The 26,478-nt window shown below is 54.9% G+C and overlaps 1 protein-coding gene across 1 annotated transcript in view; it reads right to left on the bottom strand.

Annotated features, from left to right (window-relative positions):
- Nucleotides 1-26,478, bottom strand: part of OBSCN (obscurin, cytoskeletal calmodulin and titin-interacting RhoGEF) — a 234,361-nt gene that overhangs the window by 64,014 nt on the left and 143,869 nt on the right. The window contains 24 exon segments of the mRNA XM_059888870.1: nt 252-515; nt 833-1,096; nt 1,420-1,683; nt 2,008-2,271; nt 2,808-3,071; nt 3,395-3,658; nt 7,980-8,243; nt 8,564-8,827; nt 9,630-9,893; nt 10,213-10,476; nt 11,642-11,905; nt 13,071-13,334; nt 13,654-13,917; nt 15,083-15,346; nt 17,315-17,578; nt 17,905-18,168; nt 18,713-18,884; nt 18,886-18,977; nt 19,291-19,554; nt 19,663-19,929; nt 20,799-21,065; nt 21,469-21,741; nt 25,655-25,921; nt 26,138-26,404. Coding sequence (XP_059744853.1) covers nt 252-515; nt 833-1,096; nt 1,420-1,683; nt 2,008-2,271; nt 2,808-3,071; nt 3,395-3,658; nt 7,980-8,243; nt 8,564-8,827; nt 9,630-9,893; nt 10,213-10,476; nt 11,642-11,905; nt 13,071-13,334; nt 13,654-13,917; nt 15,083-15,346; nt 17,315-17,578; nt 17,905-18,168; nt 18,713-18,884; nt 18,886-18,977; nt 19,291-19,554; nt 19,663-19,929; nt 20,799-21,065; nt 21,469-21,741; nt 25,655-25,921; nt 26,138-26,404 — 6,093 coding nt within the window.

Below are 26,478 nucleotides of genomic sequence, written 5' to 3' on the forward strand. Positions count from 1 at the left end.
CAGGACATGACAAGACAGAGGAAAAGACACAGATGCCCACAGGACAGAACCTGCAGTGACACGAGAGGTGGGAAGCAGCTCAGAGGCTGGTTTCTCACGGTCCACACAACAGCCCAGGAAGGAGGAAGGAGTTCTGGGGAGTTACGGGAAGAGGGTGATGCTGAGATGAGGAGGGAAGGTGGGATGAGTGCAGGGAGACATGAAGTCAGTGACACCAAACCCAGCTCTGCCTGGCCACACGCAGTCTTTACCCCTGATGGCGAGTGTGGCTGAGGTCTTCTCCTGCCCGCACACACATGAATATTCTCCAGCATCATCCGCGGTCAGCTCACGGATCTCCAGCTCACACACGGCTCCCTCCTGCCTCAGGCTCACTCTGTCCCCGGCTCTGAGGGTCTTGGGCCCCTTCCTCCACTCCACGGGGGCCGCCTTGCTCAGCTCACAGCACAGCGTGACTGTGGCCCCTTCTGTGGCCTCCTTGCTTCTCAGTCTTCCTATGAACTCAGCAGGCAAAGCTGAATGCAATAAGACAGATGCAAGCATCAGTCTTGGGGGAATTTTGGAAGCAAGACATGACAAGACAGAGGAAAAGACACAGATGCCCACAGGACACAGGACAGAACCTGCAGTGACACGAGAGGTGGGAAGCAGCTTGGAGGCTGGCTTCTCATGGTCCACACAACAGCCCAGGAAGGAGGAAGGAGTTCTGGGGAGTTATGGGAAGAGGGTGATGCTGAGATGAGGAGGGAAGGTGGGATGAGTGCAGGGAGACGACATGAAGTCAGTGACTGGACATCAAACCCAGCTCCGCCTGGCCACACATGAGTTTTACCCCTGACGGCGAGTGTGGCTGAGGTCTTCTCCTGCCCGCACACACATGAATATTCTCCAGCATCATCCGTGGTCAGCTCACGGATCTCCAGCTCACACACGGCCCCGTCCTGCCTCACCCGCAGTCTGTCCCCGGCTCTGAGGGTCTCGGGCCCCTTCTTCCACTCCACGGGGGCCGCCTTGCTCAGCTCACAGCGCAGCTTGGCTGTGGCCCCTTCCGTGGCCTCCTCCTTCCTGAGACCCTTCAGGAACTTGGCAGGCAGGGCTGGAGGTGGGCAGAAAGACACAAAGACTCTTAGGCTCTCTGTACACACACATGAAGTAGGAAACGAAGAGTACACAGAAGACACAACACCCAACTGGACACAGGTGTGCTGGGGCTGCCAGCACACACCGTGAGTGAGACTTTAAAAGGTCCCACCTGTACACGTGCCGAAGAACAGATGGGGAACGTGACAAGGAGAACAGAATGGTTATGAAAGGAAAAGCAGCCGGGCAGTGAGTGAACAGGGCAGGAGAGGGAACTGAGAGCAGAGAGGCAACAGCAGCCACCAAACGCCAGCCCACATGGCCACACGCGGTCTTTACCCCTGACGGCGACTGTGGCTGAGGTCTTCTCCTGCCCGCACATGCACGAGTACTCCCCAGCATCCTCCACGGTCAGCCCACGGATCTCCAGCTCACACACGGCTCCCTCCTGCTTCACCCGCACTCTGTCCCCGGCTCTGAGGGTCTCGGGCCCCTTCCTCCACTCCACGGGGGCCGCCTTGCTCAGCTCACAGCGCAGTATGGCTGTGGCCCCTTCTGTGGCCTCTTCCTTCTTCAGACCTTTTGTGAACTTGGCAGGCAGGGCTGCAGGTGGTCAGAAAGACACAAGCATATCACGCGTCCTGAACTCACAGAAGCAACAGGATACAGAGAGTACACAGGGACACAAAACCCAACTGGACCTAGCCCACCTGCTGGGGTGCCAGCACACACTGTGACTGTGACTTTAAAAGGTCCAGCGGTACATGTGCCACGGAACAGACAGAGATCACGACAGAGACAAAGAAAATACTTACGGAAGGAAAAGGAGCAGACTAGCCAACTAGCAGGGTGGGAAAGGGAACTGAGAGCAGAGAGACAAAGGGCAGCCGCCAAACGCCAGCCCATGTGGCCACACGCGGTCTTTACCCCTGACGGCGAGCGTGGCTGAGGTTTTCTCCTGCCCGCATATGCATGAGTACTCCCCAGCATCCTCCATGGTCAGGTCATGGATTTCCAGCTCACACACGGCCCCGTCCTGCCTCACCCGCAGTCTGTCCCCAGCTCTTAGGGTCTCGGGCCCCTTCCTCCACTCCACGGGGGCCGCCTTGCTCAGCTCACAGCGCAGCATGACTGTGGCCCCTTCCATGGCCTCTTCCTTCTTCAGACCCTTTGTGAACTTGGTGGGAAGAGCTAGAAAGGTCAGAAACACACCAACACTATAATGCTCTCTGAACCCACAGGTTAGATAGGTCCTGGACATCACAGAAAAGACGCAACACCCAACTAGACACAGGTCACAGGCTGGTGCCCCAGGCTCACACACTGGACTGTGGCCCCTCAGCCTAGTCCGTTCAGTGTGCCTGGGACCCCTTCCACAAACTCCTCAGGCCTCACGTCTGTGTATCTGGTGGCAGGGCAGGAGAGGTTAGAAGGTGTGGAGGACATCCGATCCTCCAGAGGTCACTGGGGGACAGGACGTGACAGGATGGACTGGAAGACGCAGATGCCAACGGGACACAGGACAGAACCGGCAGTGACACGAGGGGTGGGAAGCAGCTCAGAGGCGTGTTTCTCGTGGTTCACACAACAGCCCAGGAAGGAGGAAGGAAATCCACGAAGTTATGGGAAGAGGATAAGGCTGAGATGAGGAGGGACGAGTGCAAGATGCCATGAGTCAATAACTGGACACCGAAACACAGCTCCGCTTGGCCACACATGGTCTTTACCCCTGACGGCGAGCGTGGCTGAGGTCTTCTCCTGCCCGCACACACATGAATATTCTCCAGCATCCTCCACAGTCAGGTCACGGATCTCCAGCTCACACACGGCTCCCTCCTGCCTCAGGCTCACTCTGCCTCCAGCTCTGAGGGTCTTGGGCCCCTTCCTCCACTCCACAGGGGCTGCTTTGCTCAGCTCACAGCACAGTATGGCTGTGGCCCCTTCCATGGCCTCTTCCTTTCCCAAACCTTTTGCAAACTTGGCAGGCAGGGCTGGAGATGGTCGGAAAGACACAAAGACTATCACACTTTGTGTATACACAGAAGCAGCAGGACATGAGCAGTACACTGAAGACACAAAACCCAGATGGATCGGACCACCCGCGGGTTGCGCCCAGCACACACTGTAAATGTGACTTTAAAAGTGCTCATCTGTACATGCACCACAGAACAGACAGCAAACGTGACATGGACAAAAATAATTATGGAAGCAAAAGGAACGGGACAGTAAGTTAGCAGGGTAGAAAGGGGAACTGAGAGCAGAGATGAAGGGCAGCCGCCCAATGCCAGTCCACGTGGTCACACGCAGTCTTTACCCCTGACGGCGAGCGTGGCTGAGGTCTTCTCCTGCCCGCACACACACGAGTACTCCCCAGCATCCTCCACAGTCAGCTCACGGATCGCCAGCTCACACACGGCTCCCTCCTGCCTTTGGATCACTCTGTCCCCGGCTCTGACGGGCTCAGGCCCCTTCCTCCACTCCACGGGGGCCGCCTTGCTCAGCTCACAGCGCAGTGTGGCTGTGGCCCCTTCCGTGGCCTCCTTGGTCTTCAGTTCTTTGATGAACCGAGCAGGCATGGCTGCAGAGAGTTAGATGGACAGAAGCCATCAACCCCCACAAAGGACTGGGGGTCTCACCTGAACATTCAGGATGGGGTAGATGCAGGATGGGTGGAGGACGTGCCATGATGCAGACCAGAGCATGTGTGACAGTGCAATCCTCTCCATATTGCTAAGTTGCAGGTTGCAAGAGACTGGTTCCATCCAGGCCTCTTTTCTTCTCAGAGTTCATCTGTCCTACTTATACCTTTTCCTGTTGTCTAATGGCCTACTCATCTACACCCAGAGTCCAAACCATGCTCTCCCAGCTCACAACTTACACGCAACAACGCAATAGACAACTCTCCTGGGAGAATGGCCAGGAGGCACCTTCCAGCCATGAAAACCAATGCCCCACTGACACCCCTCATTTGTGCTTCCCATCCCAGGTAAGGCATCAATCACGTGTTGCCCACATCTGGGCACACTGCAGGCCTTCCCTGCCTTCACCAGGTCCCACCTCATTCACCTTACACATTCCTGTCCTGACCCCACTGGACCCCACTCTCCTGACTCACATCTCTTAGACCCCAGTGGATTCCAGCCTTGGCCTTCTAACCCTGCCCCCTAGCCCTCCAACCTGCAGTCCACTCTTCCATCCCAATTCCAGGCAGAGCACAAGCTTCACAAGTTACAGCTGATCACGGCTCATCCTGATTACACCCTGCTGTGGCCTGAATCACATCCCTCAAAAATTCATACGTTGGAGCCCTAACCCCAGGGCACAGAATGGAGATGTATCTGAAGAGGTAACTGAGGTGAACAAGCTCACTGGGGTGGAACCTAACCCAACATGACTGGTTTCCTTATAAAAAGAAGATATTATGACACAGATGCACAGAGAGGGATGACCATGTGAGGGCATGGAAAGAAGACAGCCGTCTACATGCCAAGGAGAGAGGTCTCAAGAGAAACCAGCCCTGCCACATCCTGACCTCAGACTTCCCGCTTCTAGGGCTAGGAGGAAACCATTTTCTGAGGTTTAAGCCACTACGATACTGTTAAGTCATTTAGATTTTGGTGCCAGGAGTGGGCTGCTACTGTAACAAATACCTAAAATTATGGAATTCTCTTTGGAACTGGTGATGGGTGGAAACTGGGCGAGTTCTGAGGTGCACGTTAGATAAATCTAGATCACTTGAAGAGATTTCCAGTAGAAATATGGATTCTAAAGGTGCTCCTGGCGAGTCCTCATATGGAAATGTGTTGTTGAAAACTGGAAGAAAGGCAATCCTTCTATAAAGCAGTGAAGGATTTGGCTGAATTGCGTGTCCCAGAGTTTTATGGAAGGCAGAACTTACAAGTGAACTTGGGTATTTTTAGCTGAGGTAATTCGTAAGTCAAGCATTGAAGGCAGAATGACAGCTCCTTGTTCATGGTAAAATGTAAGACAAAAGAGTTATATTGAAGAAGGAAGTATTTAAACAAAGAGAAACCAAACATGGATACTTTAGAAATTTTTCAGCCCATTGAAATTTCAAAAAAAAAAAAAAAGAGAGAGAGAGAGAGAACACCTGTTCTAGAGAGAATACTGTGTGGCTGGAAATCATCTGGTAAAGAGATTTTTAAGTGTGTCTCCGATCCAATCGGCCATCTTAGAAAAGCCAGGAACAGAAATGGAATCACTCAGGAGGCTGTGTGCAAGACTCTCTTGTCTGAAATCTTGGACTGCTGTGAATTATAAAGGAGACCAACAAGGCTTCTGAGAACTTTGTATCAGCAGAAACAATGCCAGCCGTGACAATCAGACTCAGAAGGGACAGGATGGAAGATGGGATGTCTACCGGGTGGGCCAATATAGCTATGCAGCTGGGACATGTACTATCCTTCACAGTTGGGAATAACCCCAAAGGCAATTCAGAAGTCAGCAAGGCTGCCACAGCATCCATGGTCCCAGGGGGCCACCTCTGTGCAGGGCCCAGAAGACAGGGCTTTGAGCCAGAGGATCATTCTCCAATCTTGAAAATCTCCCAGAATTTGTCTCTAGTAGGTGCCAGATCTCTGTGGAACCAGGGGCCTCTTTCTTCTTTCCTACTTCTTTCTTTTGCAATGGGGACATCTACCCCATGCCTGTTTCACTGAAGTATTTTGGAAGCACACAACTTGTCTGATGTTTCAAGTTTACAACTGCAGAGGAATTCTGCCTCAGGATGAATCATACCTCCAATCTCACACACACTTGATTTAGATGAGATTTAGATTAGACTTTGGATTTAGCCTGACCTTAAAATAGGCTAAAATTTGGGGGTTTGGGGTAAATGTACTCTGCACGTCAGAACATGCATTTTTAGAGCAAGAAAACGAGTATTATGGACTGAATCATTTTGCTTTTCAGTCGCTCAGTCTTGTCCAACTCTTTGCGACTCCATGAACTATAGCAGTCTTCCCTGTCCATCACCAACTCTCAGAGCTTGCTCAAACTCATGTTCATCAAGTCAGTGATGCCATCCAACCATCTCATCCTCTGTCACCCCCTTCTCCTCCTGCCCTCAAACTCTCCCAGCATCAGGGTCTTTTCCAATGAGTCAGCTCTTCGCATCAGGTGGCCAAAGTATTGGAACTTCAGCTTCAGTATCAGTCCTTCCAATGGACATTCAGGAGTGATTTCCTTTAGGATTGACTGGTTTAATCTCCTTGCAGTTCAAGGGGCTCTCAAGAATCTCCTCCAAAACTACAGTTCAAAAGCATTAACTCTCCGGTGCTCAGCTTTCTTTATGGTCCAAATCTTTATGGACTGAATCATGTCTCCCCTCAAATTTATACACTGAAGTCTTAGTCTCAGGAACTAAGAATGTGAATTTATTTGGAAGTAAGGTTTTTGTAGAGGTAATTAGGGTAGAATGGAGTTACCAGGAGAGTGACTAATTCAATTTGACTTATAAGTATTGTTATAAGAAGAGAAGATCAGAATACAGCACACGCAGAAGGGTGACCAGGTGCAGACAAAGAGCGAGCGTGGCTATCTACAAGCCAAAGGGGGAGGTCTCCCGCAGACACCTGGATCTTGGACTTCCAGCCTCCACGACTACGAAACAACGAATGTGTGTTGTGAGTCACCCGTATGTGGTATTCGTTACGCAGCCCAGGTTTTCTGAGACAGAGCTCTTTAGAGGCTTCACGAAAGCTCCAAGGTCAGTCAAATGCTGTCTGATTAGCGCAGCACCGGAGGGCTTGGGCTGGCCGCCACCTGCTCGCTGCACTCCCAAACACTGCGCCTCAGTCCTCGGGGGAGCTCTGTCACCCGCATGAACGGCCCCGCTGCACACCTGGGCTCCAGAGCCCACACACACCCTCAGCCTCAGCCGTGGCTGAGAGCAGCGCTCTAAACCATACTGCCTGTTTGCCGGTGCCTCCCTGAGGGTGTCCTTGCACTGGGCACCCCTGGGGTCTGTACCCACAAGGCCTAGACACAGTTGGCCAGTGTCTCTGTGAAGTGGGTTCTAACTCTGAGACAGCAGTAACACGGGGAGAGCACATCACACATGGCAGAGAGGAGTCACGAACGCGGCCACGTGCAGTCTTCACCCTGGACATCAGTGTGGCCGAGGTGCCCTCCTGCCCACACACACACCACAGAGTCCACGCCCCCCAGGTCACGGATCTCCAGCTCACACGCGGCCCCGTTCTGTCCCGGGCTCACTATGTCTGTGTATTTGAGGAGCTCAGGCCCCTTCCTCCACTCCACAGGGGCTGCCTTGCTCAGCTCACAATGCAGGGTGGCTGTGGCCCCTTCTGTGGCTTTTTTGTTCCTCAGGTGTTTTGTGAAACTGGTGGGCAGGACTGGTCACAAAGATAGACAGGCCATCACATGGGGTGAACACACAGAGAAGACACGAGGTGAAGAGAGGAGCGGGAACACAACACCCAAGAGGACACAGGCCGCACACAGGCTGGGCCGAGGACACGCCGTGCCTGGGGCTGCCCCCAGCGCAGCCCTTCAGTGGACTTCCCAGGCCCCTGCCTTGGCATCCAACTGACAGGCAGGGCTGGGAGCATCAGTGACATGGACACCATGAGATTCTCTGGAGAACTGCTGGGAAGGAAGTGACAAGATGGAGCAAACGACACGGAAGCCAACAGGACGAGAGAACAGCGTCAGTGCTGACACAAATGGGGGGAAGTGGATTAACTGCTGGTTTCCTGTGGTTCACACATCAGCACAGGAAGGCCAAAGAGGTTCCACAGTCTTCTGGAAACAGGCGGTGTTGAGACAGGGAGGGAACACAGAGGGAGTACGAAGGACGCCGTGAGTCAGTACCCAGACACCAAACACAGCTCTGCGTGGCCACATGCGGTCTTTACCCCTGACGGCCAGCGTGGCTGAGGTCTTCTCCTGCCCACACATGCACAAGTACTCCCCAGCATCCTCCACGGTCAGGTCACGGATCTCCAGCTCACACACGGCCCCGTCCTGCCTCAGGCTCACTCTATCCCCGGCTCTGAGGGTCTCGGGCCCCTTCTTCCACTCCACGGGGGCCGCCTTGCTCAGCTCACAGCGCAGCTTGGCTGTGGCCCCTTCGGTGGCCTCTTCCTTCTTCAAACCTTTTGTGAACTTGGCAGGCAGGGCTGGAGATGGTCAGAAAGACACAAACACTGTCACACTTTCTGAACACAGAGTCAACAGATGTGAACAGTGCACAGAAGACAAAACCCAACTGGACTTGGCCCACCCGCTGGGGTGCCAGCACACACAGCGACTGTGACTTTAAAAGGTCCAGCGGTACATGTGCCACGGAACAGACACGGGACATGACAGGGAGAACAGAACAATTATGGGAGGAAAAGGAGCAGGATAGTGCATTAGCGAGGTAGGAAAGGGAACTGAGAGCAGAGAGACGAAGGGTAGCCACCAAATGCCAGTCCACATGATCACACGTGGTCTTTACCCCTGATGGCCAGCGTGGCTGAGGTCTTCTCATGCCCACACATGCACAAGTACTCCCCAGCATCCTCCACGGTCAGGCCACGGATCTCCAGCTCACACACGGCTCCCTCCTGCCTCAGGCTCACTCTGGCCCCGGCTCTGAGGGTCTCAGGCCCCTTCCTCCACTCCACGGGGGCCGCCTTGCTCAGCTCACAGCGCAGCTTGGCTGTGGCCCCTTCCACGGCTTCTTCCTTCTTCAGACCTTTTGTGAACTTGGCAGGCAGGGCTGGAGGTGGTCAGAAACACACAAACACTATAATGCTCTCTGAACCCACAGGTTAGATAGGTCCTGGACATCACAGAGAAGACACAACACCCAACTGGACACAGGTCACAGGCTGGTGCCCCAGGCTCACACACTGGACTGCGGCCCCTCAGCCCAGTCCGTTCAGTGTGCCTGGGACCCCTTCCACAGACTCCTCAGGCCTCACGTCTGCGAATCTGGTGGCAGGGCAGGAGAGGTTAGAAGGTTGGAGGACATTCGATCCTCCAGAGGTCACTGGGGGACAGGACGTGACAGGATGGACTGGAAGACGCAGATGCCAACGGGACACAGGACGGAACCGGCAGTGACACGAGGGGTGGGAAGCAGCTCAGAGGTTGGTTCCTTGTGATTCACACAATAGCCCAGGAAGGAGGAAGGAAATCCACGGAGTTATGGGAAGAAGGGGGCTTCCCCGGTGGCTCAATGGTAAAAAATAAGCCTGCCATGCAGGAGACACAGGAGACACAGGTTTGATCCCTGGGTCGGGAAGATTCCCTGGAGGAGGGCATGGCAACCCACTCCAGTATTCTTGCCTTGAGGATCACATGGACAGAGGAGCCTGCTGGGCTAAGGTCCATAGGATCACTAAAGGATCACCAAGGATCACTAAAGAGACACAACTGAAGTGACTAAGCCCAGCACAGCACTGCACGTGGGGAAACGGTGATGCTGAGACGAGGAGGGAAGGTGGGGTGAGTGCAAGATGCCTGAGTCAGTAACTGGACACCAAACACAGCTCTGCTTGGCCACACGTGGTCTTTACCCCTGATGGCGAGCGTGGCTGAGGTCTTCTCCTGCCCACACACGCAGGAATACTCCCCAGCATCCTCCACGGTCAGGTCACGGATCTCCAGCTCACACAGGGTTCCCTCCTGCCTCAGGCTCACTCTGTCCCTGGCTCTGAGAGTCTCGGGCCCCTTCTTCCACTCCACAGCGGCTGCCTTGCTCAGCTCACAGAGCAGCTTGGCTGTGGCCCCTTCCACGGCCTCTTCCTTCTTTAGACCCTTGATGAACTTAGCAGGCAGGGCTGGAGGTGGTCAGAAAGACACAAACACTATCACACTTTCTGAACACACACATTCAACAGGATGTGAACAGTACACAGAAGACATAAAACCCAACTGGACCTGGCCCACCTGCTGGGGTGCCAGCACACACAGCGACTGTGACTTTAAAAGGTCCAGCTGTACATGTGCCACGGAACAGACACAGGGCATGGGAGAACAGAACAATTATGGGAGGAAAAGGAGCAGACTAGTGAGTCAGCAAGGTAGGAAAGGGAACTGAGAGCAGAGACAAAGGGCAGACGCCAAATGCCAGTCCATGTGGTCACACGTGGTCTTTACCCCTGACGGTGAGCGTGGCTGAGGTCCTCTCCTGCCCGCACACGCAGGAGTACTCCCCAGCATCCTCCACGGTCAGCCCATGGATCTCCAGCTCACACACGGCTCCCTCCTGCCTCAGATGCACTCTGGCCCCGGCTCTGAGGGTCTCGGGCCCCTTCCTCCACTCCACAGGGGCCGCCTTGCTCAGCTCACAGCGCAGCTTGGCTGTGGCCCCTTCCACAGCCTCTTCCTTCTTCAGAAATTTTGTGAACTTGGCAGGCAGGGCTGGAGGTGGTCAGAAAGACACAAGCATATCACGCGTCCTGAACTCACAGAAGCAACAGGATACAGAGAGTACACAGAGACACAAAACCCAACTGGACCTGACCCACCTGCTGGGGTGCCAGCACACACTGTGACTATCGCTTTAAAAGGTCCAGCTGTACATGTGCCACGGAACAGACACAGGACAGACACGGGACATGACAGGGAGAACGGAATAATAGTGGAAAGATAAGGAGCAGACTAGTGAGTCAGCAAGGTAAAAACGGGAACTGAGAGCAGAGAGATGATTACGTTATTCTTCAGTGATTAAATTGTGTCCAACTCTTTGCACTCGCGTGGACTGCAGCATGCCAGGCAGCCCTGTCCTTCCCCATCTCCTGGAGTTTTCTCAAATTCATGTCCATTGAGTGGGTGAGGCCATCCAACCATCTCATCCTCTGTCATCCCTCTCCTCCTGCCTTTCATATTTCCGGCATCAGGGTCTTTTCCAACGAGTCCGCTCTTTGCATCAGGTGGCCAAAGTGCTGGAGCCTCAGATGGGCAGCCACCAAACGCCAGTCCATGTAGTCACATGCAGTCCTCACTCCTGACAACGAGCCTGGCCAAAGACCTCTCCTGCCCACACACTCTCCCCTGCAACCATTATAGGCGAGCCATAATCTCTAGCTCACACGCTGCCCCGTCCTGACCCAGGCACAGTCTTATTTCCATCTCAAGGGCTTCGGTCCAATCCTCCAGTCCTCATGGACCATCTTGCTCAGCTCACAGCACAGTATGGCCATGCTCCCTTCTGTGGCCTCTGCATGGTTCAGACCCTTTGTAGGCTTGGCAGGCAGGGCTGAGGAGGGCTATGAAGTCCCTGAGAACATCAGACTCTCAGGGTAACTCTCTCCAGGACACAAAACCCCACAAACTGCAAAAGACCACAGCACGAACAAGTAAAGAGATGCACAGATGGTGAGGGAGGCAAATGTCCCGGAGGGAACAGCAGACACAGCGCTGGACACTGACATCTACTGAACGAGGAACCCGGAGCCAACAGACGTCTGCAGGGACCCAGGTGCAAAGATTCAAAAAGGCACAGAATCCTACAGTGGAGCCAGTGACACAGAGACCACACGCAAACACGAAGCCACAGGTCCCTGGGGCCTCTCACGGTCTTTACCCCTGACGGTGAGCGTGGCTGAGGTCCTCTCCTGCCCGCACACGCAGGAGTACTCCCCAGCATCCTCCATGGTCAGCTCACGGATCTCCAGCTCACACACAACTCCCTCCTGCCTCAGGCTCACTCTGGCCCCGGCTCTGAGGGTCTCGGGCCCCTTCCTCCACTCCACGGGGGCCGCCTTGCTCAGCTCACAGCGCAGCTTGGCTGTGGCCCCTTCCACGGCCTCTTCCTTCTTTAGACCCTTCATGAACTTGGCAGGCAGGGCTGGAGGTGGTCAGAAAGACACAAGCATATCACGCGTCCTGAACTCACAGAAGCAACAGGATACAGAGAGTACACAGGGACACAAAACCCAACAGGACCTGGCCCACCTGCTGGGGTGCCAGCACACACTGTGACTGTGACTTTAAAAGGTCCAGCGGTACATGTGCCATGGGACAGACATGGGACAGACACGGGACATGACAGGGAGAACGGAATAATCACGGAAAGATAAGGAGCAGACTAGTGAGTCATCAAGGTAGAAACGGGAATTGAGAGCAGAGAGATGCTTATGTTGTTGTTCAGTGATTAAATTGTGTCCAACTCTTTGCACTCGCGTGGACTGCAGCACGCCAGGCAGCCCTGTCCTTCCCCATCTCCTGGAGTTTTCTCAAATTCATGTCCATTGAGTGGGTGAGGCCATCCAACCATCTCATCCTCTGTCATCCCTCTCTCCTCCTGCCTTTCATATTTCCCACATCAGGGTCTTTTCCAACGAGTCCGCTCTTTGCATCAGGTGGCCAAAGTGCTGGAGCCTCAGATGGGCAGCCACCAAACGCCAGTCCATGTGGTCACATGCAGTCCTCACTCCTGACAACGAGCCTGGCCAAAGACCTCTCCTGCCCCCACACTCTCCCCTGCAACCATTATAGGCGAGCCATGATCTCCAGCTCACACGCTGCCCCGTCCTGCCCCAGGCAGTCTTATTTCCATCTCAAGGGCTTCGGTCCAATCCTCCAGTCCTCGTGGACCACCTTGCTCTGCTCACAGCACAGTATGGCCGTGCTCCCTTCCACGGGCTCTGCATGGTTCAGACCCTTTGTGAGCTTGGCAGGCAGGGCTGAGGAGGGCTACGAAGTCCCTGAGAACATCAGACTCTCAGGGTAACTCTCTCCAGGACACAAAACCCCACAAACTGCAAAAGACCACAGCACGAACAAGTAAAGAGATGCACAGATGGTGATGGAGGCAAATGTCCCGGAGGGAACAGCAGACACAGCGCTGGACACTGACATCTACTGAACGAGGAACCCGGAGCCAACAGACATCTGCAGGGACCCAGGTGCAAAGATTCAAAAAGGCACAGAATCCTACAGTGGAGCCAGTGACACAGAGACCACACGCAAACACGAAGCCACAGGTCCCTGGGGCCTCTCACGGTCTTTACCCCTGACGGTGAGCGTGGCTGAGGTCCTCTCCTGCCCGCACACGCAGGAGTACTCCCCAGCATCCTCCATGGTCAGCTCACGGATCTCCAGCTCACACACAACTCCCTCCTGCCTCAGGCTCACTCTGGCCCCGGCTCTGAGGGTCTCAGGCCCCTTCCTCCACTCCACGGTGGCTGCCTTGCTCAGCTCACAGCGCAGCTTGGCTATGGCCCGCTCCACGGCCTCTTCCTTCTTTAGACCCTTGATGAACTTAGCAGGCAGGGCTGGAGGTGGTCAGAAAGACACAAACACTATCACACTTTCTGAACACACAGAGTCAACAGGATGTGAACAGTGCACAGAAGACATAAAACCCAACTGGACCTGGCCCACCTGCTGGGGTGCCAGCACACACAGCGACTGTGACTTTAAAAGGTCCAGCTGTACATGTGCCACGGAACAGACACAGGACATGGGAGAACAGAACAATTATGGGAGGAAAAGGAGCAGACTAGTGAGTCAGCAAGGTAGGAAAGGGAACTGAGAGCAGAGACAAAGGGCAGACGCCAAATGCCAGTCCATGTGGTCACACGTGGTCTTTACCCCTGACGGCGAGCGTGGCTGAGGTCTTCTCCTGCCCGCACACGCAGGAGTACTCCCCAGCATCCTCCACGGTCAGGTCACGGATCTCCAGCTCACACACTGCCCCGTCCTGCCTCAGGCTCACTCTGGCCCCGGCTCTGAGGGTCTCGGGCCCCTTCTTCCACTCCACGGGGGCCGCCTTGCTCAGCTCACAGCGCAGCTTGGCTATGGCCCCTTCTACGGCCTCTTCCTTCTTTAGACCCTTCATGAACTTGGCAGGCAGGGCTGGAGGTGGTCAGAAAGACACAAGCATATCACGCGTCCTGAACTCACAGAAGCAACAGGATACAGAGAGTACACAGAGACACAAAACCCAACTGGACCTGGCCCACCTGCTGGGGTGCCAGCACACACTGTGACTGTGACTTTAAAAGGTCCAGCTGTACATGTGCCACGGAACAGACACGGAACAGACACGGGACATGACAGGGAGAACGGAATAATCATGGAAAGATAAGGAGCAGACTAGTGAGTCAGCAAGGTAGAAACGGGAACTGAGAGCAGAGAGATGCTTATGTTGTTGTTCAGTGATTAAATTGTGTCCAACTCTTTGCACTCGCGTGGACTGCAGCACGCCAGGCTTCCCTGTCCTTCCCCATCTCCTGGAGTTTTCTCAAATTCATGTCCATTGAGTGGGTGAGGCCATCCAACCATCTCATCCTCTGTCATCCCTCTCTCCTCCTGCCTTTCATATTTCCCGCATCAGGGTCTTTTCCAACGAGTCCGCTCTTTGCATCAGGTGGCCAAAGTGCTGGAGCCTCAGATGGGCAGCCACCAAACACCAGTCCATGTGGTCACATGCAGTCCTCACTCCTGACAACGAGCCTGGCCAAAGACCTCTCCTGCCCCCACACTCTCCCCTGCAACCATTATAGGCGAGCCATGATCTCCAGCTCACACGCTGCCCCGTCCTGCCCCAGGCAGTCTTATTTCCATCTCAAGGGCTTCGGTCCAATCCTCCAGTCCTCGTGGACCACCTTGCTCTGCTCACAGCACAGTATGGCCGTGCTCCCTTCCACGGGCTCTGCATGGTTCAGACCCTTTGTGAGCTTGGCAGGCAGGGCTGAGGAGGGCTACGAAGTCCCTGAGAACATCAGACTCTCAGGGTAACTCTCTCCAGGACACAAAACCCCACAAACTGCAAAAGACCACAGCACGAACAAGTAAAGAGATGCACAGATGGTGATGGAGGCAAATGTCCCGGAGGGAACAGCAGACACAGCGCTGGACACTGACATCTACTGAACGAGGAACCCGGAGCCAACAGACATCTGCAGGGACCCAGGTGCAAAGATTCAAAAAGGCACAGAATCCTACAGTGGAGCCAGTGACACAGAGACCACACGCAAACACGAAGCCACAGGTCCCTGGGGCCTCTCACGGTCTTTACCCCTGACGGTGAGCGTGGCTGAGGTCCTCTCCTGCCCGCACACGCAGGAGTACTCCCCAGCATCCTCCACGGTCAGCTCACGGATCTCCAGCTCACACACGGCTCCATCCTGCTTCAGGCTCACTCTGGCCCCGGCTCTGAGGGTCTCGGGCCCCTTCCTCCACTCCACGGGGGCCGCCTTGCTCAGCTCACAGCGCAGCGTGACCGTGGTCCCTTCTGTGGCCTCCTCCTTCCTCAGGCCCTTTGCGAACTTGGCGGGCAGGGCTGGGCAGGGTCAGAGTGACAAGGGAAACATCAGACTCTCTGGAAAATGTAGAGGGGTCAGAATGTGGACACTTGACAATGCAACAGTCACACGTTGGAGCAAATGAGGAATAAAAGCCTAGACCCGTAGACACATGGGCAGATAGCAGTGCTTGGGGAGGGGCAGTGTGTGCAGAGCACAGACAAACCAGCAAGGAAACAGAGTCCTCAGGGAGGACCTCACGCCATGGACAGAACGTGGAAATGGCCACAGTGCCCGCAGAAAGTGATGATAAATTGGAACGGATGTCCTCCAGCATCTTCCATGGCCCAGCTTACACCACACCATGGCCATGGCCCCCTCCAGGCTTCATTCTTTAGTGACTTTATGATCTTGAGGGGTATAGCTGGGAACGGAGACACAAAGAGAGCTATCTAAACTATCCCACGTGTCTACCCCAGGATACCCGCCTTGTCAGCTCCTACTGCTGCTGGGGCCAGAGCCCGGGGCTGACAGGGCCTGGAGCACCACGGCCAGAAGGGGAGCACAAGCCACCCCACTCCTGCCCTGTCGCCCTGGAGTAGGTGTCCCTGGGATCTGCACGTTCTGAGAAGCCGCTCTCTTGGACTGCTTGTAGCTGGTCAGCTTGAGCGCTCTGCAGGCGTGCCCAGTCGCTTCAGTCGTGTCCGACTGTTTGCGACCCCATGGACTATGGCCCGCTGGGCTCCTTGTCCGTGGCATTTCCAAGGGAAGAATACTGGAGTGGGTGGGATCAAACCTGAGTCTCATGTCTCCAGCACTGGCAGGCAGATTCTTTACCACGAGCGCCATTGGGCTCTCTGGTCCTCGGCCCTTGGCGATGCTTCCTCCCTGCAGTGGAAGCTGCTCCTGACTGTGACAGCCTCCGAGCCCACACCCCTTGTGGTCTCCTGGTGAGTCTGAACAGCGTGGGTACCAGCGTCTCTGTGCTAGAAATGCTATGCTTCACTCACGAAGTTCATCCATGAAGATGGCATCGTGGCCTGACCTCTCCCCAGAGATCTGAGCATGTGTGTTCACAACGGCCCTGCCAGCCTCTGGATCCTCTTCTTTACTGTCCCACCTTGTCTCATGAGTACAGCCCAACAGGGCCCAGGATGTGAGGCCTCTGAGCACCTGCAGAGCTCTGGAAGGGCACGTCACACCTTGACAGAACCCCTCCTGTGGCCGCTGTCTACAGTCAGCTCACCCACCACAGATGCCAGACACTGACCCCAGTCCAGCATGGGTGCCCAGCTGCCCTCCTGGACCTGGCTCTGCTCCCCAGTGTAGCTTCCCGTCCCTGCTTCCTCTGCCCGCCGTGGTCAAGCACTGTCCACACCTAGTTCTCCTCCACTCCACTCTCCACCCAGACCTCACCTCCTGGCTTACCTCCACCTCACCCTCCACAGCAGCCACTTCACACTCACTTCACTTTTGCTTCAAACGCCGCCGCACCTCCACACCGAGGTGTCACCTCCACACCACCTCCACACCACCTCCACACCACCTCCAGCACGTCTCCACCTCCCCCACACCCCAAGCTCACTTCCCATAACAACCAGACGCTGGACGGAAGCCCCGAGGCCCTCCCATCACGCTCGCTCACAGACTACCCTCTCACCACCCCTTCAACATCCCACCCTCAAGGGCCATGCTCTCATCTACTTCCCAGCTTCTCTCCTGTCACGCTCCCTCGAGAGGGGACTATAATTCTGTTCTCTCCCTATGTGGCTGTCTGCCTCCTCTTTCTCAGACACGAGCCCCTGAGGAGAGTGAGGACCTCAACCTCTGCTCGTTATCTGAGGTGGGCCTCAGAGAAGGGAGGGAGACTGTGGAGACTCCTGCCGCAAGAATGCGGGAGATGTGCAGAGACATGAAGGACTGCAGACAGACAGGGCAGAGCTGGAGGACACGCTAAAGCCCGCAGACACGAAGCCGCTGCTCCACAGGCCACACGCGGTCTTTACCCCTGACGGTGAGCGTGGCTGAGGTCCTCTCCTGCCCACACATGCACGAGTACTCCCCAGCATCCTCCACGGTCAGGCCACGGATCTCCAGCTCACACACGGCTCCCTCCTGCCTCAGGCTCACTCTGTCCCCGGCTCTGAGGGTCTCAGGCCCCTTCCTCCACTCCACGGGGGCCGCCTTGCTCAGCTCACAGCACAGCGTGACTGTGGCCCCTTCCGTGGCCTCTTCCTTCTTCAGACCTTTTTTGAAGCTGGCAGGCAGGGCTGGAGATGGTCAGAAAGACACAAACACTATCACACTTTCTGAACACACAGAAGCAACAGGATGTGAACAGTGCACAGAAGACATAAAACCCAACTGGACTTGGCCCACCTGCTGGGGTGCCAGCACACACTGCGACTGTGACCTTAAAAGGTCCAGCGGTACATGTGCCACGGAACAGACACGGGACATGACAGGGAGAACGGAATAATCATGGAAAGAAAAGGAGCAGGATAGTGAGTCAGCAACGTAGGAAAGGGAACTGAGAGCCAGAGAGATGAAGGGCAGCCGCCAAATGCCAGTCCATGTGGTCACACATGGTCTTTACCCCTGACGGCCAGCGTGGCTGAGGTCCTCTCCTGCCTGCACACACATGAATATTCTCCAGCATCCTCCACGGTCAGGTCACGGATCTCCAGCTCACACACGGCTCCCTCCTGCCTCAGGCTCACTCTGGCCCCGGCTCTGAGAGTCTCGGGCCCCTTCTTCCACTCCACGGGGGCCGCCTTGCTCAGCTCACAGCGCAGTATGGCTGTGGCGCCTTCCACGGCCTCTTCCTTCTTCAGACCCTTTGTGAACTTGGCAGGCAGGGCTGGAAATAGAAAGACACAAACACTATAATGCTCTCTGAACCCACAGGTTAGATAGGTCCTGGACATCACAGAGAAGACGCAACACCCAACTGGACACAGGTCACAGGCTGGTGCCCCAGGCTCACACACTGGACTGTGGCCCCTCAGCCCAGTCCGTTCAGCATGCCTGGGACCCCTTCCACAGACTCCTCAGGCCTCACGTCTGCGCATCTGGTGGCAGGGCAGGAGAGGTTAGAAGGTTGGAGGACATTCAATCCTCCCGAGGTCACTGGGGGACAGGACGTGACAGGATGGACTGGAAGATGCAGACGCCAACGGGACACAGGACAGAACCGGCAGTGACACGAGGGGTGGGAAGCAGCTCAGAGGCGTGTTTCTCGTGGTTCACACAACAGCCCAGAAAGGAGGAAGGAAATCCACGAAGTTATGGGAAGAGGGTAAGGCTGAGATGAGGAGGGAAGGTGGGATGAATGCAGGGAGATGTCATGAAGTTAATAACTGGACACCAAAACTCAGCACTGCTTGGCCACACATGGTCCTTACCCCTGATGGTGAGTGTGGCCGAGGTCCTCTCCTGCCCGCACACACACAAGTACTCCCCAGCATCCTCCGCGGTCAGGTCACGGATCTCCAGCTCACACACGGCTCCCTCCTGCCTCAGGCTCACTCTGGCCCCGGCTCTGAGGGTCTCGGGCCCCTTCCTCCACTCCACAGGGGGCCGCCTTGCTCAGCTCACAGTGCAGCGTGACTGTGGTCCCTTCTGTGGCCTCCTTGCTTCTCAGTCTTCTTGTGAACTCAGCAGGCAAAGCTGAGGACAGAGAGACACGAATATCAGAGTCTTGGGAGAACTCTGAAGGCAGGATGTGACAAGACAGAGAAAAAGGCATAAGCTCCCACAGGACACAGGACAGAACCTGCAGTGACCCGAGAGGTGGGAAGCAGCTCAGAGGCTGGTTTCTTGTGGTCCATACAACAGCCCAGGGAGGAGGAAGGAGTTCTGGGGAGTTATGGGAAGAGGGTGACGCTGAGACGAGGAGGGAAGGTGGGATGAGTGCAGGGAGACGACACGAAGTCAGTGACGACACCAAACCCAGCTCCGCCTGGCCACATGCGGTCTTTACCCCTGACGGTGAGCGTGGCTGAGGTCTTCTCCTGCCCACACACACATGAATATTCTCCAGCATCCTCGGCGGTCAGCTCACGGATCTCCAGCTCACACACGGCCCCGTCCTGCCTCAGGCTCACTCTGTCCCCGGCTCTGAGGGTTTCGGGCCCCTTCTTCCACTCTACGGGGGCTTCCTTGCTGAGCTCACAGCGGAATGTGGCTGTGGTCCCTTCCGTGACCTCCTTGCTTCTCAGTCTTCCTATGAACTCAGCAGGCAGAGCTGCAACAAGGTCCAATGGACACATCACCTTCATCCTCCCCCGGAAGGATGAAAGGGGTGGTGTGGGACTGCGGAGTGTCACGTGGGCAGGGTGGCTGAGATGCTTACCCTTGACGGTGAGCCTGGCCGACGTCCTCTGGTCCCCGAAACTGCAGAAGTACTGCCCGCTGTCCTGAGGCCGCAGGTCTCGGACCACCAGCTCCAGCACGGTCCCGTCCTGCCGCAAGCTGTACTTGCCTCCAGGCTGCAGGAGCTCATCCCCACGCCGCCACTCCACAGGCCTGACCACAGACGACAGCACGCAGCGCAGCGTGGCAGCGCCCCCCTCCAGCACCTCCACGTCCTTCAGGCCCTCTCGGAATTGCACTGGCCGAGCTGCGGACGGGCATGAGCTCCGTCAGCACAGCCCGCACAGCTGAGGATGGTGGAGGGCAGCAACCGGCAGAGGCAGGCAGGCCCACCTCGCTGTCTGCACTGGGGGCTGGGGATGGGGCCCCGAGAATGCTACCTGTCCAGGAGGGTGAGCCGAACAGCATGGAGCAGAGAAGGGTGGGGCATTATGGGGTACATTTAATGCCCCGAATTCACCTGTTGGCGCCCTAACCCTCAGGACCAAAGAATGGAGCCATATTTGGAGATAGGGGTCTTGAAAGAGATGATTGAGTTAAATGAGGTCAGTAGAATGGGTCTTACTCCCATATTATCGGTGTCCTTACAAGCAATGGAAATTAGCACAGAGACACACATAGAGGGATGACCAGGTGAAGACACAGGGAAAAGATGGCCATCGATACACCAAGCAGAAAGGCCTTGAGGGAAACCAGGCCTGCAACACCTTGATCTCAGACTTCTGGTCTCCAAACCTAGGAGACAACAAATGTCTGTCTTTTAAGCCACCCAGTCTGTGATATTTGGTAGCCAGGCCAAGCCAACTGAGATGGAGATGAGCCAAGTCAAGAGAAGGCAGACACAGCAGTGTAAGCACACAAGAGAGTCAGCAATGAAGTTAAAAAAAAGAGAAAAAAAGACTGCTGGTCAGAAGACCAAGAGAGGGTGAGAGAGACTTTCAGGAGCAGAAGAAACCCAGAGACAGGGCAGACAGTGGGCAGAGTGAGATGGATGAACTGCTGAAGATACAGGTGGATGGAAGGAGCCTTAGGACACCCCGCACCCACACAAAGAGGACAGAGCATGTCCTGGAGTCCCCCTTGCCCCGAGCCCAGCGCCCCTCTCCCGGGGCTCACCGTGGACCCTGACAATGGAGCTGCTCCAGGCGCCCGCAGCCTCACACTTGTAGCGCCCGCTGTCCTGCAGGGTGGTCTCAGTGATGACCAGCTGGGCCCGGCGGCCCTCATAGGTCAGCCAGCACCGGGCCGATGGCCGCAGGGGCTTCCCATCCTTGGTCCAGCACACAGGGCTGTCTGAGACGGAAGTCTCACAGACCAGGGTCAGATCCTCCCCCTCCGTGACTGTGGCATCCGTGAGCCCCTGGGAGAAAACACTTGGCTTCTCTGCAGAGAGAGAGGGATGCGTAAGACTGTTGGGGGCTCCTGCAGGAGAAGCCCCAGGTCTTGCTACACACCAGCAACACTCCTAGTCAGTGCCCACCCGCCCCTACGCCCCCATTCTGGGCTGCAGACAGGACTGCTGGGAGAACAGGATGGGCTCTGTGTGGCCCCGCCCCCACACTGACCTTGGGTTCACCTCTGCATACCATGGACAACAACATGTCTTCAGACAGCACCACTCAGCCCTGGGATCCAAGGCTCCAGCCCAAGGGAAGCCTACGGTGCCTTCCTTCTCTGGGAGCCCCAGGGCCTCACCCAGGAGATGGCCAAGCCACGGCCCTGAGGTTGCACGCTCAGCCGTACGGACTGGTCCCCACCATGCACTGGGCCTGGCCCTGCAACCTACCTGTGACCTGCAAGGCAGCTGAGGTTCGCTGGTCACCTGCCTCAAAATGGACGGTGCCCGAGTCCTTGAGCGCCAGCTGCCGCAGGGTGAGCACATGGTATCCACCGGGCTGAGCCTCAATCTCATTGAGTTCATTGGCAGACAGGGGCGTTTTGTCCAAGAACCAGTGGACAGGCTTGTAGTCAGCAGGGGAGATACGGCAGCAGAAGGTGGCTGAGGAGCCCTCCTGCACCTCCGCGTCCTCCAAGTCCTCTATGATGAGCACTTTCTGGCCTGCAGAGACACAGACAGGCATGTCAGGGACCCCTGGATCACTGCCAAGGGAAACGGGGTGCTCCCCAAGGCCAGATCTGGGGTAGGCTCTCAGCAGGGAGCGAGCAAATGACTCTAACAAAAAAAACATTAAGTGGGTCTGAGCTGAACGGCCCAAAAGCATTTGTTTTAGGCCCAGCAGTGAGCCCTTAATCCACCTTTTGGGGCTTTCTGCAGAGCACACACGCTGACCCACAGCACGGCCCCTCCATCAAGCTGTGCTCCGTAACGTCTACACCCGTGGTCCCTGCCACAGAAATCACTTAATGCCATTCAATTTTGTATTAACAGATGTGTGGGGGGAAAAAAGAGCCATGCGGCTATGATAACATTTAAATTGAATGATTTGGAGAACTGACAACATGAATTTCTAGAAAAAAAAATTTCTTTTGCTGCTGTCTTAGGTATAGTGAAAACTTAAGAAGTCCTAAGTACTGATTGGCTGCCAGATTCCTTCTGCATTCACAGGTGTCTTGAAGCTATTGCATACCAGAAACCATAGATGGCACATCTGTTCTTGCTGTTGTTCAGTCCCTAAGTCACGTCTGACTCTTTGTGACCCCGTGGACCGCAGCACAGCAGGCTCCTCTGTCCTCCACCGTCTTCCTGAGTTTGCTCAAATTCACATCCATTGAGTCAGTGACGCTATCTAACCATTTCATCTTCTGCCACCGCCTTCTCCTTTAGCCTTCAATCTTTCTCAGCATCAGGGTCTTTTCCAGTGAGTCAGCTCTTCACATCAAGTGGCCAAATACTAGAGCTTTGGCTTCAGCATCAGTCCTTCCAATGAATATTTAGAGTTGATTTCCTTTAGGATGGATTGGTTTGATCTTCCTGCGGTCCAAGGGACTCTCAGGAGTCTTCTTCAGCACAATTAAAAAGCACCATTCTCCAGCGCTCACCCATCTTAATGGTCCAGCTCTCACATCCGTACATGTCCACTGGAGAAACATAGCTCTGACTGTGTGGACTTTGGCAGCAAAGTGATGTCTCTGCTCTTTAATATGCTGTCTAGGTTTGTCATTGGAGAAGGCAATGGCAACCCACTCCAGTGTTCTTGCCTAGAGAATCCCAGGGACGGGAGCCTGGTGGGCTGCCGTCTATGGGGTCGCACAGAGTTGGACACGACTGAAGCGACTTAGCAGCAGTAGCAGCAACAGGTTTCTCATAGCTTTCCTTCCAAGGAGCAAGCGTCTTTTAATCTCACGGCTGAAGTCGCTGTCCACAGTGGTTTTGGAGCCCAAGAAAAGAAAATCGATCACTTTTCCCCCTTCTATTATTTGCCATGAAGTGATGGGACCTGATGCCATGATCTTAGTTTTGAATGTTGAGTTCTAAGCCAGATTTTTCAAACTCCTCTTTCACCCTTATCAAGAGGCTCTTTAGTTCCTCTTCCCTTTCTGCCATTAGAGGGGTGTCATCTGCATATCTGAGCTTATCGATACTTCTCCCAGCAATCTTGATTCCAGCTTGTGCTTCTTCCAGCCTGGAATTGCACATGATGTACTCCGCATATAAGCTAAATAAGCAGGGTGACAATATCTAATGCACTCCTTTCCCAATTTTGAACCAGTTCATTGTTCCATGTCCCGTTTTAACTGCAGCTTCTTGACCTGCATACAGGTTTCTCAGGAGACAGGTATGGTTGTCTGGTATTCCCATCTCTTAAAGAATTTTCCACAGTTTGTTGTGATCCACATAATCAAAGGCTTTAGCGTAGTCAATGAAGCAGAAGTAGATGTTTTTCTGTAATTTTCTTGCTTTCTCTATGATTCAGGAAATGTTGGCAATTTGATCTCTGGTTCCTGTGCCTTTTCTAAACCCAGATTGTACATCTGGAAGTTCTTAGTTCACATACTGCTGAAGCCTGGCTTGAAGGACTTTGAGCATAACCTTACTGCTTCTGCTGTTTAGTCGCTTCAGTTGTGTCTGACTCTGTGCGACTCTATGGACTGCATCCCGCCAGGCTCCTCTGTCTATGGGGATTCTCCAGGCAAGAGTACTAGAGAGGGTTGCCTTGCCCTCCTCCAGGGGATCTTTGTGACCCAGGGATCGAACCCAGGTCTCCTGCATTGCAGGCAGATTCTTTACCATTGAGGCACCAGGGGAGCCCAGTGTGAAATGAGGGCAACTGTATAGTAGTTTGAACATTCTTTGGCATTGCTCTTCTTTGGGATTGGAATGAAAACTGATCTTTTCTAGTCTTGTGCCCACTGCTGAGTTTTCCAAATTTGCTGGCCTACTGAGCATAGCACTTTGGCAACATGAGATGGCGCATCAGGAGGGTGATTTATTCAAAAGGAGACAGGCACTGACCTCCTTATCTTTGTGTGTCAGTTGTGATTCATGAACTGACACACAAGGAGGAGGCTTTGGCAGGAAGCATCAGCCTGGCACAGCCTGTGTTCTGGATTTGTCCAAAGACTATATGTTGCTATTACGGTACACTCACTTGTATAACTGTGTTAGTCGCTCAGTTGTGCCCTACTCTTTGCAACCCCAAGGACCGTAGCCCGCCAGGCAGGCTTCTCTGTCCATGGGACTTTCCAAGCAAGGATACTGGAATGGGTTGCCATTTCCCTCTCAAGGGGATCTTCCTAACCCAGGGATCAAACCCAGGTCTCCTATACTGCAGGCAGATTCTTTACAGACTGAGCTACCAGGGAAGCCCCACTTTTATAACGCATATGTTTATTTATTTACCATCTATTTAGCTACATTAGGTGTTAGCATGGGGGCTTCAGTAATTGTGGCAGGCAGACTTAGCTGCTCCAAGGCATGTGGGATTTTAGTTCCCTGAGCAGGGATTGAACCCACATTCCCTGCACTGCAAGGCAGATTCTCAACCACTGTACCACCAAGGAAGTCTGGACACTTGCTTTAATTGCCCTTTTTAAGCATTAACATTCCCTTTAGATTAGACAGCTGTGATTCCATTGCACCAATGAAATGTTTTCACTGAGCTCAGTGGATTCACTGTATTTCACTGAAAAAGAGGAAAAAATTCCAGAGTGGGGCTTCTTTGTTATTTTCTATGGACAGATCCCAGGAAGGACCTACAGCTGACTTCACCCTGACGCCAGCCCTGGGATCAGCAGGGCTAGGCTCAACCTGGCCCTGACACCTACTTGCCCTGCAACCCTGGAGCAGCCAATAAGCCGCAGTGAAGCCCTGGTTTCCTTATCAGTGAAGTAGGAGAATGACAACCCTCATCCTGCCGGCCCGGTGAAAACTGCTGTTCAAACCTGAAGACATCCCTGAGCCAGTGACTCTCCACAGGGGTGGAGGAGGTACATTCATGTGTAAGTACATGCAGAGCCCATGTGTGAACACATGCCGGAAGGGCTCCAGAAACATTCACCCGGCAAACAAATGCACAAGTAGACGAGGGCTGCCAGCTCACTGATACCAGGCCCAGCGACAAGACCACCCAGGGCAAGCCTCCTGGAGAGGGGAAACCGAGGCTGAGTTAGTCCAGGGCCAGGCAGAGCTCTGATCTCTGCTGCTGCTGCTGCTAAGGTGCTTCAGTCGTGTCCGACTCTGTGCGACCCCATAGACGGCAGCCCAACAGGCTCCCCCGTCCCTGGGATTCTCCAGGCAAGAACACTGGAGTGGGTTGCCATTTCCTTCTCCCATGCATGAAAGTGAAAAGTGAAAGTGAAGTCGCTCAGTCATGTCCGACTCTTAGCGACCCCATGGACTGCATCCCACCAGGCTCCTCCATCCGTGGGATTTTCCAGGCAACAGTACTGGAGTGGGGTGCCATTGACTGCCCACCTACAAATCTACTTTAGACAAAGCTTACACCTGGGCACACCATAGGCCTTGAAATCAGTGGGCAAATGCGAGCAACAGCACGGTGCCCAGGCCTAACCTTTCACCAGGAGCCGCGCCTGGGACTGGGCCTGGCCAATGTCGCAGGTGTAGGTGTCACTGTCTGCCTTCTCCAGGGCACTGATGGTGAGCCGCAAGGTCAGGCCCTCCTGGCTGGGCGCATGCTTCCCCGAGGCCTGCAGCTCCGTGAGGCCCTTGCGCCAGGCCACGGAGACCGCGGGGCGCTCCGTCTTGCAGGTGAATGTGGCTGTGCCCTTCTCCTCCACGTGCAGGTCAGCCAATGGCTCCGTGAACCGGTTTGCCTTTTCTGGTGGAGGGGCAAGAATGAATGTGAGGGTGAGGCCTGTGCAGATGCCATGCAGGCCCTCAGGATGGGAAATCATTCCCATCACAGGTGGTTCTCCTGGCCCACCCACAGACCCTCAGGGACCTGGGTGAGTCCCTTATCTGCTGGGTGCCTCTCCCTTCCTAACTGGGACAGAACGGCTCCCAGGGGGCAGCCCCAGGCTCTCACGGGGTTTACCTTCCACTTGGAGACTGGCTGTGCTTTTGGAAGACTCCGTCTCACATGTGTATTTGCCCGAGTCTTTGAGTGTGGCTGCATGGATGACCAGCGAGGCCCGAGTGCCTTCAGTGAGCAGGTCATACTTCTGACTCTTGCGGATGGCCTTCCCATCCTTCAACCAGCGCACCGGGGTCCCCTCCCGTGACAGCTCACACCTCAGCACCACATCCTCACCCAGCATGGCCTGCTGGTCTTCCAGTGGCTTCATGATGTCAACTGACCTCTCTGAAAAGAACAGATATGGTGCCTGATAAGGCCTGGCCATAGCTCCACCCATGACCATGGCCCTAGCCATGCCT

Source organism: Bos taurus, chromosome 7 (assembly GCF_002263795.3).
Source record: "Bos taurus isolate L1 Dominette 01449 registration number 42190680 breed Hereford chromosome 7, ARS-UCD2.0, whole genome shotgun sequence".
In the NCBI taxonomy this organism is placed as follows: Eukaryota; Metazoa; Chordata; class Mammalia; order Artiodactyla; family Bovidae; genus Bos; species Bos taurus.